General features: G+C 36.3%; 1 protein-coding gene across 2 annotated transcripts in view; it reads right to left on the bottom strand.

Moving 5' to 3' along the window:
- MDFIC2 (MyoD family inhibitor domain containing 2) overlaps nucleotides 1–15,955 on the bottom strand; it is a 113,065-nt gene that overhangs the window by 40,620 nt on the left and 56,490 nt on the right. The window contains exon 3 of one of the 2 annotated variants that reach the window (XM_023199792.2): nucleotides 2,616–2,654. The exons of the other annotated variant lie outside the window; for it this stretch is intronic. Within the exon in view, the coding sequence (XP_023055560.1) occupies nucleotides 2,616–2,654 (39 nt within the window). The remainder of the gene's footprint in view (nucleotides 1–2,615; nucleotides 2,655–15,955) is intronic. 2 annotated transcript variants of the gene reach the window in all.

The following is a 15,955-nucleotide window of genomic DNA, read 5'->3' as shown; positions in this document are numbered from 1 at the left end:
TGCTTAGGTGAACCAGAGCCTATAAATCCTAGGTGCACTATTTTTTTCTATTGTCAAATTTCTCCAGGTAGCCCTTAATACATACTGTTTCATCACCCACTCACTCCTTAATCCCTCACAATTGGCTTCTGTCTTCCTGTGAATTAAACTGACCTTTCAAAGCTCATGTGATAATACATGCTAGGGGCTTAATAAATGATCGTTGAATGAATATTAAACACATGAATACTTGGCTCTAATCACCAAATCAATGATCTTTAATCAGTTGCCATCCTTGACACATGGTCAGTCAGGCTCATGACTCTGTCCTTGTCTTCTTTAATGTAGAATCCTGGTTTTTCTCCTATTTTAGAGGTTTCTCTATGACCCCTTTGCTGGCCACTCTTGAATATGTTAGGTTGCACAATGTGTAAGAGTTCTGGTGGCAGACAAAGTTGGCATTCAAATCAGGCCATTGACAATTTATTGCTGTATGACTTAGGACAAATTGTCCCTCATCACTAAGCCTCATTTCTGTATCCATAGAAAGAAAATAATTATAGCATTGTTTCAAAGGCTGATGTGCTACTTAAATGCCATAGCAAAGACAATACATGCTCATTAAATGTGCATATTAGTGGTTCAATGGACATAAGCTTCCCATGGGCAGTCACCATGCCATTTTTCCCACCATCGTGATTCTGTCTTCAAAACCTGCACAGGATTTGTCACAAGGTACTTGAAAAATATTAGCGGAGAATGAATGAGCAAATGCATTATTCTACTTCTCTTAATGAATAATCTTTCCCAAGACCTTGGCTTTAGCTCTCTTCACTCTTTCCCTTTCTAATCTAACTTATTCCCTAATGACTTGTTGACCTTATTCATTCTTCAACTATCTCCTTCACATAGATGACTGCTAAATCCAAACTAAAATCGACTTGGCCCCTTGTGATCTACAGATCCAAATGTGTTGTCTTTTAGACAGTTCCCAAAAAAACTTTCCCAAAGACATGAATTTGAGACCTTAAACTCCCAATACTTAAAAAAGAATGATTGTCTCACCTTAATCCGTATTATTCACTCATATATATTCCTTATTGTATATTTTATGTATTTTATTATACATATAGATTTGGAATGGCCTCTAAAGAGTTCTACCTGCCTATTGTTTATTAGCCTTAAAATATTCCCACTTGCAACACGTTCTTCTTACTAATGTGTAAACCTTAATGTTTTAGCAACCTCCACAAGGCAACCAAAAATAATTATAATATTAATTTTTTAAAGTCCACACTCCTTTTGGGGCCTGTAAATGGACCCTTATTTTACTAGAAAACTTTTTTTTTGAGGCAGGGTCTCGCTCTGTCACCCAGGCTGGAGTGCAGTGGCACAATCATGGTTCACTGCAGTCTCGACCTCCTGGGTTCAAGCAATCCTCCTGCCTCTGCCTCCTGAGTAGCTGGGCTCACAGGTGCATGCCACCATGCCTGGCTAATTAAAACATTTTTTGTAGGAATGGGGTCTTGGTATGTTGCCCAGGCTGGTCTCAAAGTCCTGGCCTCAAGTTGTCCTCCCTGCCTCGGCCTCCCAAGGTGTTAGGATTCTAGGTAACAGCCACCATGCCTAGCAGAAAACTTTCATTTATGTAAAAAATATTTCTTTATTATGCAAGTAACATGTAGGTAAGTTTCTATTGTGAAAAATCATAGCTTAAGCAATACAGATGTATCAATGCCAAGGCAACATCTCCACTTCATTACTGCAGCTTGCCCCATTCTCACTGCTCTTTGACAAATCTATTTGGTCCCTATTATCAGTTTGGGATAAAGCTTTCCAGATCTTTTGCATACATTCACGAACATTTGCATATTTGATTTTTACTTAATGTAAATGGGGCCAAGCTGTATTTATTAATAGGAAGCTATATTTTTCCCCTTTGTTAGTATATCCTGGAGGTGTGCTCATTTAGATCTTCCTCATCTAAAGAATTACTGCATCATATTCTCCAGTGTGGATACACCACAGCATGGACAGACCTCTATTAATGAATGCTTAAACACTACCTTGCTATGTTTATTTCCCATCTCTCTCATATGTGTGATCTCTTACCCAAATAAAAAAGCACATTTCAAACTTTTCTATCTTGACCTCTTTGTGCACGCCGTTCTTTTCCTATTCCTTTCAGTGAAACTTCTACTTATCCTCCAAAACTCAGCTCAAATGTTAACTCCATGTGCTGTCCATCGTGTTATGCTAAAAGTGATGTCTTACACCTCTTACTCTTCTTCCTTAATCATTCAAGGACAGACACTAAGGATTTTATACTCCCACAGAGCTAAACCTAGTGTCCTACATACAGTAAACTTGGAATCCGTGTATTGCCTAAATAAGGAAATGATTGCTAACCTTTTCTTATCTAATATGTATACACACACAGATTATAAGCACCTCCAAGGTGAAACATACTCCAGTGAGCTTTGAATAATGTGCATGTGTTATGATTTGTATGCTGGTGCCATGGCAGCCATATTGTGGGCATGGACAAAGGCGGAGTATTTTTCCTTAAATATTGCACCGAAAGTGCCCCTTAGTCACTATAGGAAGCTACCACAAGGAAAGGAGGATGAACTTACCAGGATCTCCAAGAGGATTTAGAATTGGTGTGGATAATCCTAAAAGAGAAGGGAAAAGAAACTAATTGAGTGTTATCCTTTTTTTTTTTTTTTTTTTTTTTTTGCCTGGCCAGGATCCCTTTTTCAGGAAAGAGAACTCTACTTTACAGTGAAGAACCTATTCCTTACCCCTTGAGTGGAATTGACTTGCCCTCTCCTGCTCCTCACACAGACTATATGATAGCCAGAGTCCTCCATCTCCTAGCCACAGCAGCTTGTTCTAGGATGGTTATGAGACTCACATAGTACCAATCCAGGTGTTCCCTGAGACTTGAAATTAGCATACTGGGAATAACAGTTCTCTCCTCTGATATAAGGTGTAAACACTATTTGGGCTTTGGATAGACACAAGCCATCTTTTCTGCAATGTGTAAAAAGTCTATCTGAGGCTGGGCATGGTGGCTCACACCCGTAATTCCAACATTTTGGGAAGGCTGAGGCAAGAGGATCATTTGAGCCCAGGAGTTCAAGACTAGCTTGGCAACATGTAGAAATCATATCTCTACAAAAATAAATAAATAAATAAATAAATAAATAAATAAATAAATAATTAACCAGGTATGGTGATGCATGCCTGTGGTCTCAACTACTTGGAAAGCAGATGTAGGAGATCTATTAAGCATGGGTGGTGAAGGCTGCAGTGAGCCATGATCACACCACTGCACTCCAGCCTGGATGAGAGTGAGAACTTCTCTCAAAAAAGAAAAAAAAAAAGTCTATCTGAGAATAAACCCCAAAAAGGGGCCCAAGAAAAGAAGGCAAAGGCAGGGCACTTTAGCCACATGGACAAATTCCAAATCTATTGTTTGGGTCTCCATATTTAGTTGCTCCTTAAGCTTGTCTCCATCTGGACATCCTAGATATGTGAGTCTACAAATTCCCTCTTTATCTAAACTGGTTAGGTTTCTATGACCTGTAATGGAAAGAGACTCACAGAATTGCATAGGAGGTTTAATTAATTTTATATATTTCTTCTGACTCTATTTTCTTCCCATCTCTTTTCAGAGGATGCATGCTGATTAAATTCTCTAAATCTAATTGTTTAATCTCTGCTTTCTAACTCCCAAAATATTCACAGAGTGGAAATGTTTAATTTTGTGAAGGTATGCCAAAAATGATCTACAAAAATGGCTTAAAATTGGAGGCTGAATCTTATGCTAAAATGAATGGAAAGGAATAAAGAAACTGAGATGTGGTTTCTGCTGAACTGGTCTTTCGTCAGTTCTATTCAATTTGCAGTAGTGAGCAGTGGGGCTAGGAATTTACATATGTTGTGTTGAGTACCTACTCAGTTCAACTATGCCATGAAATTTACCTGTATCTTGTAGATATTGTTATCCTGATTTGAAAGATTGTTTTAAAAAATCAAATGATTTTCAGAGTTTCATTCTTGCCCAAGGACTAGTCTTACCCTAGCTGTTAGGTATAGAAATGCAAGATTAGACCCCAGCTGTCTGAGTTCTCAATGCTTCTCCACCATTCAGGATGTTATGCAGTTAGGGTGGATATCGACTCTGTTCCCAAAGAGAACATTTCCAACTTTAGTCAACTGTCTTGAAGTTCATGGTTTGATCATTATTGTTTTGGAGGAAAACAAAGCCAATCACTTTCTAGGGAGTACATTGCTATAAAGAGAGTATAAAATTTGAATTTGGAGACATAAATTCTAGTTTCATTTTCACTAAAGAGCTCTGTGATTCTGAAGTTTAACTTTTCTAGACCTCAGTTTCCTCCTTGGTCAAATAAAGGGAATGAGGGCCGATCATCTCTCAAGTCTGTTTCATCATTTTTCTCCTGGTGAGTGCTTTCCCAGCACCCTGTATTTTTCCTGTAGGAGATCATGTAGTCCTATATTATGATTATATGCTAAATACAGTGATGTCTCGTTCAACTCAGTATTTCCCAATAGTGAGTCCAGTGTCTGGCAGATAGATCATCAATGAACATTTGCTGAATAAATAAATGAGACAATGAAGTCTATTTACTTTTGTGGACAAAATATTACTTCTGTGTATGTGTATTCTTTTTCTTTCACTGACCAAAGGAGTAAGCTTTGAAATTGAAGAAAATACCTAATTTTCTAATTTTGCTGATGAGAAGTAAAAATAGGTTAATGATAGTTTTGAGTGCTTCGACGTTCAATACATCAGTATGGATTTTACACAGGACGTTTCTTTAACTAGAAGCGCAAGATAAGCAAGGAGTTAATGCAAATTTTAAAATAAGAGATGTATTTTAAAGTATAAAATTGTCATTTTAGATAACCATTGTAATTCAACTTTTAAGGCTTGGTAACAGAGCCATCCTGGTGAACTTTCTATGTGAATGAAGTTTCCTTCATCAGCTTTTCCTATATTATTTCATCTTGGGGGAAAAAAGCAGTAGCTAATCCAGAAACAAGCAGATTAACAACAACAACAAAAAGTCTGTGGCCAAAGCAACAGAATTACTTTTTAATCTCTCCACTTGTGTTTGTGAAGGAGAAGTGAGCTATGTGGTTTTTTGTCTTTGTTTAGACACTGGACAATAAAAATCATAAGAACATATATTTTTGACATACTATTTTTTGGTGTTCTTTGGAATTTGGACCCTAATTTAAAAATATGTGTTTCCTAGCCCTTCTTACTGTGAAAATCCTTGGCAATATAAACAGATGCACTGGTTGGCTTTTAATTCTGACACCAGACTGTCTGAAATAATAGCACTAAGAAAGTGTGAATTCTTTCATTCCTGTAGCATCAATTGTAAGTACTTAATTTCTTTATCTTCCTACTGAGGACTATAGTACCAGTCTGGTTTATTTTTACCTGGCTAAACATGGTGCACTTCAGAACCCCCTAGTTTATTCTGCACGAGAAGACAGAAACAAGCCACAAGTTTGAGTTATTTTCATACTCTGGGGCACATCACTGTAATTTAATAATTAAGATACTAAGTGTGTTCTGAAAATTTCAATAATATAGATCCATAAGATGACAGAATTAGGATACTTGATAAGCAGTTTGAAAACACTGAATATTTCTCATAAAAGTTGATTCATCATTTGATAAATGAGCCAAGTTAATAGCTTACTAGCTCATCTTGGCCTTTCATAGTCAAGGATATTCATTTTTTTTGTGTCCATCATTTTTTACACCTTGTAACCAATTTGCTGTCAGGGTTTTTAGCCTGTGATGTGACTGTGGTGACACTGACATCTGTACATGGATGGGGTGCCACAAATGACATAGAGGCCGAAAAATTTATCAGTTCCTGGGAGTTGAGGTATTTTGGAAGAATTGCTAGAGCGGATCTTCATAAATATTGCCATATTTCTACTTTAAAACTTCACTCTTTAGAGGTGTGTCTTTATATGCTAGAGGCAAACATAAAATCAAAGAAAGGCAAATTATTGCTGGAACTCATGATAAACATAATGAAGAATGTGCTATGCTTCTCCAATTGTTTTCTTTCAAAGTCTGTCTTTGTATATGCATTCGTATTTTGAGATGTTTTCACCAGTCATTTTGATGCCTAACACTAAAGAAGTTTATATCTCATTTGCAAATATGATGAAAAGAATTATTAGGGCTAAAATGTAATGGGATATGTGGTAGGAATTGTTAAGCCCTTTATTTCTATTATCACACTTGAATCCCCATAACATTGCTAAAGCTATTGTTAGTATTTTTCTCATTTTAGAGGTAAGGAAGTTGAAATTTAATGACACCAAGTACCTGACCCAAGTTCACAGAGTCAGGAACTGGTGGAAGCAAGGGCTTTGACCAAGTAGGGCCAGAGTGTTCAATCATGTCCTGCTGTTCCTAAATATTGTGGCTACTAAGGTACCTAATGGCTTACACACATGAGTCCATTTAATCCTTCCTAAAAACCATTAATGTTGAAAATATTATACCTATTTTACAAATGGAGAAACCGAAACTCTGATGAAGGAATTTGTTCAAGCTCACACAGTGTGTAAGTAGTAGAGATGGGCTTATAGCCAACGTTTGCCTGATTTCAATAACCTGTGCTCAAAAGTTTCATTCTAAACTGTATAATAACATTTGTTTAGGCAATTAGAGTTTATTATCTTATCCTAGTAGGTGGCACTAACACAGTTCTTCTGTGTGCAATGGCTGACTACACTATCTGTGATGCCAGAAAGACTAGAGACAATTTCCTCATAAGGGTAAGGGCCAATGATGTGTACTGCTACCGTGACACATGTATAATAGGGATGAAAAGGAGTCTTGGAGGATATGCATTTCTATGGATAAAAGCAGAGGCTGGGGATTGGGCTTCTGGAGTAGCTTTCCAACCTTTTTTATATGACACATCGTTTCATTCATATGCCTACAATTAATCTCCCCTAAAATCAAGTTGGCTCTGATAACATCTCTTTGGAAATGGTGGGAAAAACACATAGTGACATCCTCTTGATCTTTTTGCAAAAACACAGCTACGATTTTGTCAGTTTTTAAACTTTTTTCCCGATTTGTAGAAAATTTGTTTTTGTGGAATTAGATAATTGAGAATATGAAATCTCAGTGGCGCACAGGTCCCATGACCATGCTTTGGGGCAATTACTTGGACAAGCGTGATAGCTTCTAAGTTGTTTCCTGTTGTTCTTGGCCTCATTGCAATCCTTTCCAAAACTTCCCTCCTTCTCTGCTGCATTAGTAATGCAAAATGAAATTCATTGTGCCCATTATATCTGTTAAATGGTTTCCATTTTAACTTGAGAAAAATGTATTGACGTTCATGTGTTTGGCATGAAAAATGTGTATATCTATCGAAGATAGCAACTTGTCTGTTGGAATTACAGTGCATTATGTATAATGCTGCTTTTAGCTGTGCATGTACATTTCCTGGAATCTTATTGTGTCAGAGCTTGGAAAGTTTACACAAGCATTGGTAATCTAATTTTTGTCTGGTGGGTGGCTGTGGAAATATGGAGTATTTGAAAAAGCAAATGTCTTGGCCATCTGTGCCAGGGAGGGGTTTGGTGGCAGGGGTGTCTAGGCAGGTGGGTAAAAAACAACCATCAAAAAAAGGCTTTAAAAATTGCCCCAGGCCTAACCTAAATACTAATTTCCCACGAGCAGAACGATATAACCGTTTTGTGACATGGTTTTTAGCACATTTCTGGTTATTCTTTTTAGGAGTTCTAATTGTAAGGTTGAGGAATCTGTTTTATCTTTCTCCTGCCTCTTAACGATAATCCTTCTCTAGACTATATTGTTTCCTGTGCCCTTTGTCTTCTGCAGACAAGAGTGTTTGGCTCATGAACATCTTGTTAAGGTCTGTTGAGGATTAGGGGCTGTGACACAATTTTCTTGCTGAGTCTTTTTATTGGGGATTTTTCAGCTGGTTTGTCTTGGAGGCCTTTGAAATGTCTTCTATCAAGCAATAATTTTCATTTTTCTTTGTTTTCCTTAAAATTGGGGTTGTATTTGGCTCAACTGTTCCTGGGGTCTAGGTAATGAATTGTATTATTTAATAGGCCAGTGTGAAATTCTGTGTGCAGCAGCTGCACTGCTCTCTGTCTTTCAGAGCTGCTTAAATCCCACTCACTGTGCTGCTGCTGAACTGTAATGTAGTTTTCATTTTTTGGCTTTAAGTGTATTTCAGCCACACATCTAAAGCAAGGTTTCTTAATTTCTGCACTATCGTCATTTTGGACTGGAGAATTCTTTGTCATGGGGGGCTGTGCTATGCATTTTGGGTTGGGTGGCAGCGTCCCTGGCCTCTGCCCACTTGATGTCAGCAGCAGCTTCTCCAATGTCTCCAGGTATTCCTAATGTCCCCTGGGGAGTGAAATCACCCTCAGTTGGGGATCACTGATCTAAAGCAAGGTTGAAAGACAAGGCTGGCATGATGTAGAGGAATTTCCATAAAAAGCACTGAACTCAAGCAATACAATGACAATTCTGAGAGAGCTTTGTGTCTTGGAGGACACGTGGAGGAACTGTATCACACATCCCTGGAGAAAATACTGTAATAATTGTCTATAGTTTCCTAGACTGAGTAACAGAGGAGGTAAGGGTCACCTTTTAACTGCTTTGCTTCTGATCTGCTAATTATCTCCTCACCCTGTGATGCCTTTCATCTCCCCTCTACGCAACTTGACTCACATATGGAAGATTCTAATTCTTCACAGACTTTCCACCTTAACTACTTTCCTAGCCTAACCTCCCTGCTCTTCGGTTTCCCCCACTGTTTTTCTTTGGCTCAAATGGGAACAAGGTGCCCATTATTTCTTTAATCCACTTCACCACCTAATAATTGCTGAGGACCAATTTTAACAAGATGCTTCCTTACTCTGTAATGCACTCCAGTAAGGAACTAATGTTTACCATGATGAGTATTCTCTGTTCCAAGTGAAAAGCTGAAACGCTGCCGACCACTGCAGTGTAGACTTTTTCATGTTTAACATTTTCTCAATGCCTCTTTGAATGAGTTACATCTATTATATTTAATGACAGTCTTATGGGCCTGTCAAAAGGGCATTCTATTTGCTACCGAAATATCAATTAAAATAACATGTAAATGAACGAAGTAATCAAATGCATCTGATGATAATATCAAGATTATTTTTAATTTTTTAGTGCTGTGAAAGCTGTGGAGTAGACTAACAAATCTATTTGATCAATACATGGGATGTAAAAAGAAGAAGAGACAAGATTGACTGATGAATAAAATGAAATTGACACAAACAGGCTGACAGCCAGCTGTAAGTCTCTTTAGGGCAAATGCAATTAACTTAGAATAATAGACTCAAATTTGATGGTTAGAAATGCATTTTTATTAACAATCACAGGCTGAATCATTATGCTCTTATGAATAAAATGGTACTTATATTTTGTGCATGTGTGTGCATGCATATATAAATACATATACATATGTCTCTATGTATATATCCATGCCTCTCACGTTCCTATGTGCTCTGCTTACAATTTGGGTGGAAAAGTTGATTTTTAGAATAATGTACTTTAAAAAGGAAATTCATTCATAAATTGTCTTCAGGACTATAAATTCTGAATATTCCCCCAAATTATATATATAAAAATCATACTACTTATCTGGTGCTATTAGACATAAAGCCAGTGAGCCCTGGTCCCAGAACTGCTGGTCCTTAGGGGATTTGGAATTGCAATCAGGGATTTACAGATTTCATTTTGAAGAGGAGAAGTCATTACTAGAAACCTAAGCTCATTTCCTCTCCTTTAATAGCTATTTTAAATCATTCATTTAGAAAATACATTAACTATTTAGGGTGCTTGCAATGCGTTTCTCTTGGCGTTAAGTCTGCATTTTTAAAAGATTTTTTTTTCTAAAATTATTTCAAAAGAAGATGAGAATTAGAAAAAAACCAAATGAAATTTTGGTGATATAAAATTACTTTTGGATAGCATTTTCCTCTCTCATTGCCTAAGAGAAAACAACTTAAAACTTTAACAAAATATTAGACTATTAACAAACTCTTAATGTTTTAATGCTATATAGAGTTAAAAAGTACATGATTCTTGGAAAATCACAAACTCGAATTTGAATATGATTAAGAAATAGCATATGGTCGAAGGCCTCTTTAAATGAATTTGTTAATAACTTAAATAGAAAGCAGTTTTAATTCTGTACTACTTACTTAATATTGATGCCAATCTTAACTAGTAACTGGGTAATAAAGGGAAACGAGATTATAGTAAAAAATAAGTAACTTTAATTTCTACAAAGAATTCAGAATATGGATTCTTGCATAACATTTGCACACTGCTTTGTGTGTGTGTGTGTGTGTGTATATATATATATATTCAAATGCAAAATAAAGCTCCCTGAGTTATGTAATTGCTATTCTTCAAAAGGACATCATGAAGGTTGACAATTTAAAATGTGCTCTTCCTGTCACCATCCAATTCTTTTGAATGTCTACTGATGGTGTTAAAAACAATCTCCGCAGAAGAGGGCTGCCATTGCCAATTTAGGACACTGGCTTTGTTATTAGCGTAGGCATATTAGATCATACTCTTGCTCTTCCTGCCTGCTTTGTTCTTTTGATATGGTAGGGAACTGAAATTGACAACAGTCTACATTTATATAACAATAACTTGCATTGTTAAATATATATATGCAGATAGACAGATAGAGAGTTCTTTTATCCCCAAAAGATATCAAAGTTCACTACACACCATAAAAAAAAACCCCACAGATATATGCAGATGCTTCTGGGGTGAACCATAGCAACTATTTAAAAGCATAAAGTATTGACAGCCTTAAGATTCTTGGAATAGTACATCACCATTTTTAATTTTTGATATTTTTATCTCCTTAGAAAATTTCTGTTTTGTTCACCAGGAGGAAAGGATAAAGGTCACACTTCGTTACTTGAGCAACATGTCAGAAGCAGTTTGAACATAAGCTGGAAAGAAACTGTCTAAGTCTAAATGCTTGAACAACACTGCTGTTGTAAACACAAGACCAAGCATGCTGCTTGGTATCTCATCATTGTTCAATCCACTGGTCCACTGAAAAAACATAGAGTGAACTCAAAGTGGGGAGTGTGATCATTGGATGGGCATCACTATACACAGGGTTATCAGACTTGTCAAATAAAAACACTAGATGCACAATTTAATTTGAAGTTCAGTTAAATAGCGAATCAGTTGATAGTATAAAGATGTTCCATTGAAATGCGAGGAACTATCTTGATAACTGAAACATATTTAAGGGGTTGTTGACAACAACCTACATTTATATAGCAATATGTGGGACACAATACTAAAAAAATTGTGGGCACTCTGTATTTAATCTGGCAATCCAAACTATGAAAGGAAGGCTTTGTGTATTCTTTACAAAGTAGACTATCATTGGGATAAAAAACATTTTTAGAGGGAAAAAAAAACCAATAGAACTTTATTTTTTGTCACCCTTAAAATAACCCTCCCATCTTAAATATTTGTAAATACATTTCCTTCTTCACAGAATAGAAATAATATTATATTTAGACATGACTCTTTTTTCAATAATCCATAATTATAGGTTCTGGATGGAATATTCATGAACAATACAAGGCTCAGGGCATATATAATAATCAGTGAGTGGTCGCCTATCTGTTTCCATGACTACCATGAAGGATAGTTACTTTTTTTTCTTTAGTTTATTTTCCTGAATGCCAATCATAGTACCAAGCACATGGTATGTTGTTTGAATGAATTTATTCTTGGCCATTGGATTGATTTTTCTCCTTTTTTCTAACTTTGGATGACTTCCCTCTTTTTTCAGACATAATGGTAGTTTTTCCTCTTTGGTTTTATTTCTATTTTGAGATATTCTTCAGCATATGCAGGGTGAAATTTGACACCCTCCTATCAGTAAGTTATAGGCAGTGTTTCTCTGGCAGTATTCCTTACAAGGATGAAAACAGAGGAGTTCTGAATGGTTGATGATGAGTCTCCTGGAGATGGAGAGAGTTAGTGAATAATTTTTTCAAAGCCCACGAGGAAAGCTGTATTATAGAAAGTTAACTGTGCTCTTGAGCACTTCATATGTATTCTTTATCATATAATATATATTATCTATTATATGAATTAGTTGAAAATTTTCTAGAGGAGTTTAAACATACAGGAATTTTTCTATATTATACCAATTTTTAAATCACTTATCAATGTCACAACTCAATTCTATTAGAATTTTAACATATAACATTATATCTCTTTTAATCTTCAGAATTTATGACTCTAATAGAAAAAGGCAACATTTTTATCCCAATCATCATTATCGTTGGTTTTGTTTCTACTGTATACATGCTATGAACATTTGCCAATGCAATATAAAGCAAGTGGGACCAAGGTAAAAAAGAGAGTGAGAGAGAACCTAAAGGAAGATTCAGGGTTTCAAACACACAAAATAGGGTTATGGTCATCAACAAATAAAATATATATGAAAGTATTCATGAAGCACTAAAATAATATTATAAGTTATTTTTTCTAAGTTTCTGTTTTCTGTAGTAAAGAGATGTGTATTCTTTTAGATGAGATCAATCATTATATTAACAAATAAAGTAGAATTTGATGCTACAATGATCAAAATAAATGTCTAAACAGGTCAATTCAATCCATCTTTGTATTATTTGAAGGATAGGAAGGAGAGTAGTAAAGGAGATATGCTAACATTTATTGAGTATGTATTAAATTCAGACACTGTGCTAGACAATGAGACTAATGAACCATATTATTCTCTGTCCTGAAGTCTCTGACTCACAGTCTAATGGGAGAGACACACGAGCAAGTACATAATTGTAAAGCATGGTAATTATGTGCTGTAAAGACATAGTATATTGTATAGATATGATCCTACGTAGAATATTATCAACCTTCTAAATAGATTGCAAGAATGTCTTCACTGGAGAAATAATGTTCCAGTTCTGAAGAAGTTTATAAATGGAGTAAAAAAGTTTGAAAAGCATGCAATGTTGAGAGCAAAATTGCCAAAAAGTGTTAGGTTACGAAGCAGAATTAGAAGCACACTGGTTTGAACTGGAGTGTAGGGTTCAGGGTAGAAAGAATGCCAGGAAATGGAACTTGAAAAGTAGGCATAGCTCAGAACTTGGAGGTTCATACATTAAACAAAGGAGAATTTAAAACAGGGAAAATACATAGTCAAATTTAGAAAGAGAATGCTGGCAGCAGATTGGAAGGGACAAGACTGGATTGGAAGAGCAATACTTAGGCTATTACAATCAATAGTAAAGACAAGAGTTAATTAAAGCTTAAACAAGATTTTCACTTGCCGTTGGAAATGGACAGGATAACCAGATTCAAGAGTTAATGAACTTTTGTTCTTTTGAACTCAGCAGCTCAACGTATTGAAAAGTGGTATTTAACCTGGTTAGTATAAAACAAGATAGTATTGAGTAGGCTACCATGTGTGATATGTTTGCCAATGGTGGCCTACATGACTCAATTGAAAGGAAATCAATTGAAAGGACTCACTGGATGGTAAATTTACTTACCAGGAAATGGGCTAAGAAGCTTTAAGACATTGTCGCGGTGGCTCAAGCCTGTAATCCCAGCACTTTGGGAGGCCGAGACGGGTAGATCACGAGGTCAGGAGATCAAGACCATCCTGGCCAACACGGTGAAACCCCGTCTCTACTAAAAAATACAAAAAACTAGCCGGGCGAGGTGGCGGGCGCCTGTAGTCCCAGCTACTCGGGAGGCTGAGCCAGGAGAATGGCGTGAACCTGGGAGGCGGAGCTTGCAGTGAGCTGAAATCCGGCCACTGCACTCCAGTCCGGGCGACAGAGCGAGACTCCGTCTCAAAAAAAATAAAATAATAAAATAATAAAATAATAAAGAAAAGACATTGTTCCAATTGTCAACTTCACTGTCGTTTTATTTCCTGGGGAGTTCTATCCCATTCGGCTAAAGAAGAATCAGAAGCTCAGAGATATTAAATGTAGTATCGTAAGTTCATAGTGCTAGGAAATGATGGAGTGGAGGTCCCTATTCAAGTCCTTCTAACCACAAAGTCCCCGATCTTTTCTTTAAGGTATGCTTCCTGAGGTTGACTTCAGATAGATGTGGATGTAACACTTGGACCAAGTTCTACATTAGGAACACTTTTAAGTGATTGATCTAGAAGTATGAAGTGAATCAAGAGCTTTGTGTCCTTAATATTTACTAACTAGTTGGAAGGGACAGAACTGGATTCATTCATTTATTCACAATTTATGCAGTGCCTTCTTTCTGATGGTAGTTACAATTTGAATTTGGAGCTACCTCAGGCTTTAGTGTCTAAGGGGGGGAACTTTCATATTGTGCAAATGTGAGTATTGATTGGAATGCAGTTTAGGAGACAACTAACCGATGCTACCATTGCTATGATCTCCACATCATAAGAAAAAAAAAAATAAGCAGGATATAATTTTAATTTTTTCCTCACATCTTTCTCTTCTGATTAATCATTCTTTCCCCTCTCTCTTTTATGCCTGCCCCTTTAGGTCTAAGTAATTTTTTTTTTTCTTAAAATATATCATTGCAGGTGCCCCTGCTGTGAAAATGGAAAGAAATGTAATGTTTTGGTCACGGGAGAGCTGCCAATTCCACAGTACCAGCACAGTGAGAGTCATCCTTCATTTATTTCCCCCCTTCCCCTTTTTTGGACGTTGATGAGACATTAGTATGGCGCGAAGCCTGTTTGCTCCTTGCTGCATTTATTTTGTTAAGATTAGAGTTGCTAAGATACGGTAGTTATTTCAAATTGTAATCACCGATGCCAGTGGTCATAAAATAAAGTACTGAAATTCCTTTATTTGCTAACGTTAATAAAAAAAATTCTTGGGGGGGCAAAGGAATTTTCTGGCAAAAAAGGAACAGTACTCCAAGTGGCCTCTGTTATAGCACATAATTAGATCCACTAGCCTAGCTGGTATTGAGCTATTTTTGGTGTAAAATCCAGAGAGAAGTTCTGGCTTTGAGTTGTTTATTAAGTTATTCTTTTAAAATAAAGGGTGTGGTCAGGTTGTGCAAATTTTACATCCATTCTTCTATTTAGTTGTTTAAGCCAGATATTGTTGATAGATATTGTTCTCTGTTCAATAAATACTTTGAAGGATTTGGAGTTTTTAACACTTTCTCACAACTTCTTGAGTTGGGCCTATTAATTCCTCTCATCTGGTGCTGCTGAAGCACCAAATCTCTCTTGTTCCGTTGATTAATTCTACTTTCTTAGGACATAATTTGTAACTTGTAATTTTGCTGTTGCCAGTGACATTTATTTTTTAGGTAAGTGAGAAGTCGTGCCCTGTGTTTTTATTGTTATTGACAATATTCTATATTTTTCTTTATAATGAATCACACACACACACACACACAACCTCAGAATGATTTCCAAGTAGATTTAAATCAACCCCGGGACATTTCTTTGAGCTTGTAGGTAAATATTTTCAACTAATACTTAAAAGAAAAACCATTAAACTATTTGGGTGAAAAAATAGTCTCTGAGCAGCCAGTTTGGCAAAGGTTTGTTCAGCGAATGTGTGTAATTTCAAATTACACTATGTTTTTATTTCACAAAAATTTCCAGCTTCCCTAGAACACTTCAAATACTAATATCCAGAGTTTCCACTGGCAATTCTTTTGTTTGTCCTGGAAGCATCTTGCAATTTGGGACTAAAAAAATATTGTGTTCTCTTTGGATTTATAGACATAAACATATGCATTTCTTTTTCAGCACACAGTTCTTTTCAGGGGAAGCCAGGTTGAATGGGCAGATTGTCAAATAGTAAGAAGGCTTCATCAAAAATATATAGTACATTTGGC

The sequence above is a fragment of the Piliocolobus tephrosceles genome, chromosome 2 (genome assembly GCF_002776525.5).
Source record: "Piliocolobus tephrosceles isolate RC106 chromosome 2, ASM277652v3, whole genome shotgun sequence".
Lineage (NCBI taxonomy): Eukaryota > Metazoa > Chordata > Mammalia > Primates > Cercopithecidae > Piliocolobus > Piliocolobus tephrosceles.
This window is presented reverse-complemented; position numbering and strand designations above follow the sequence as displayed.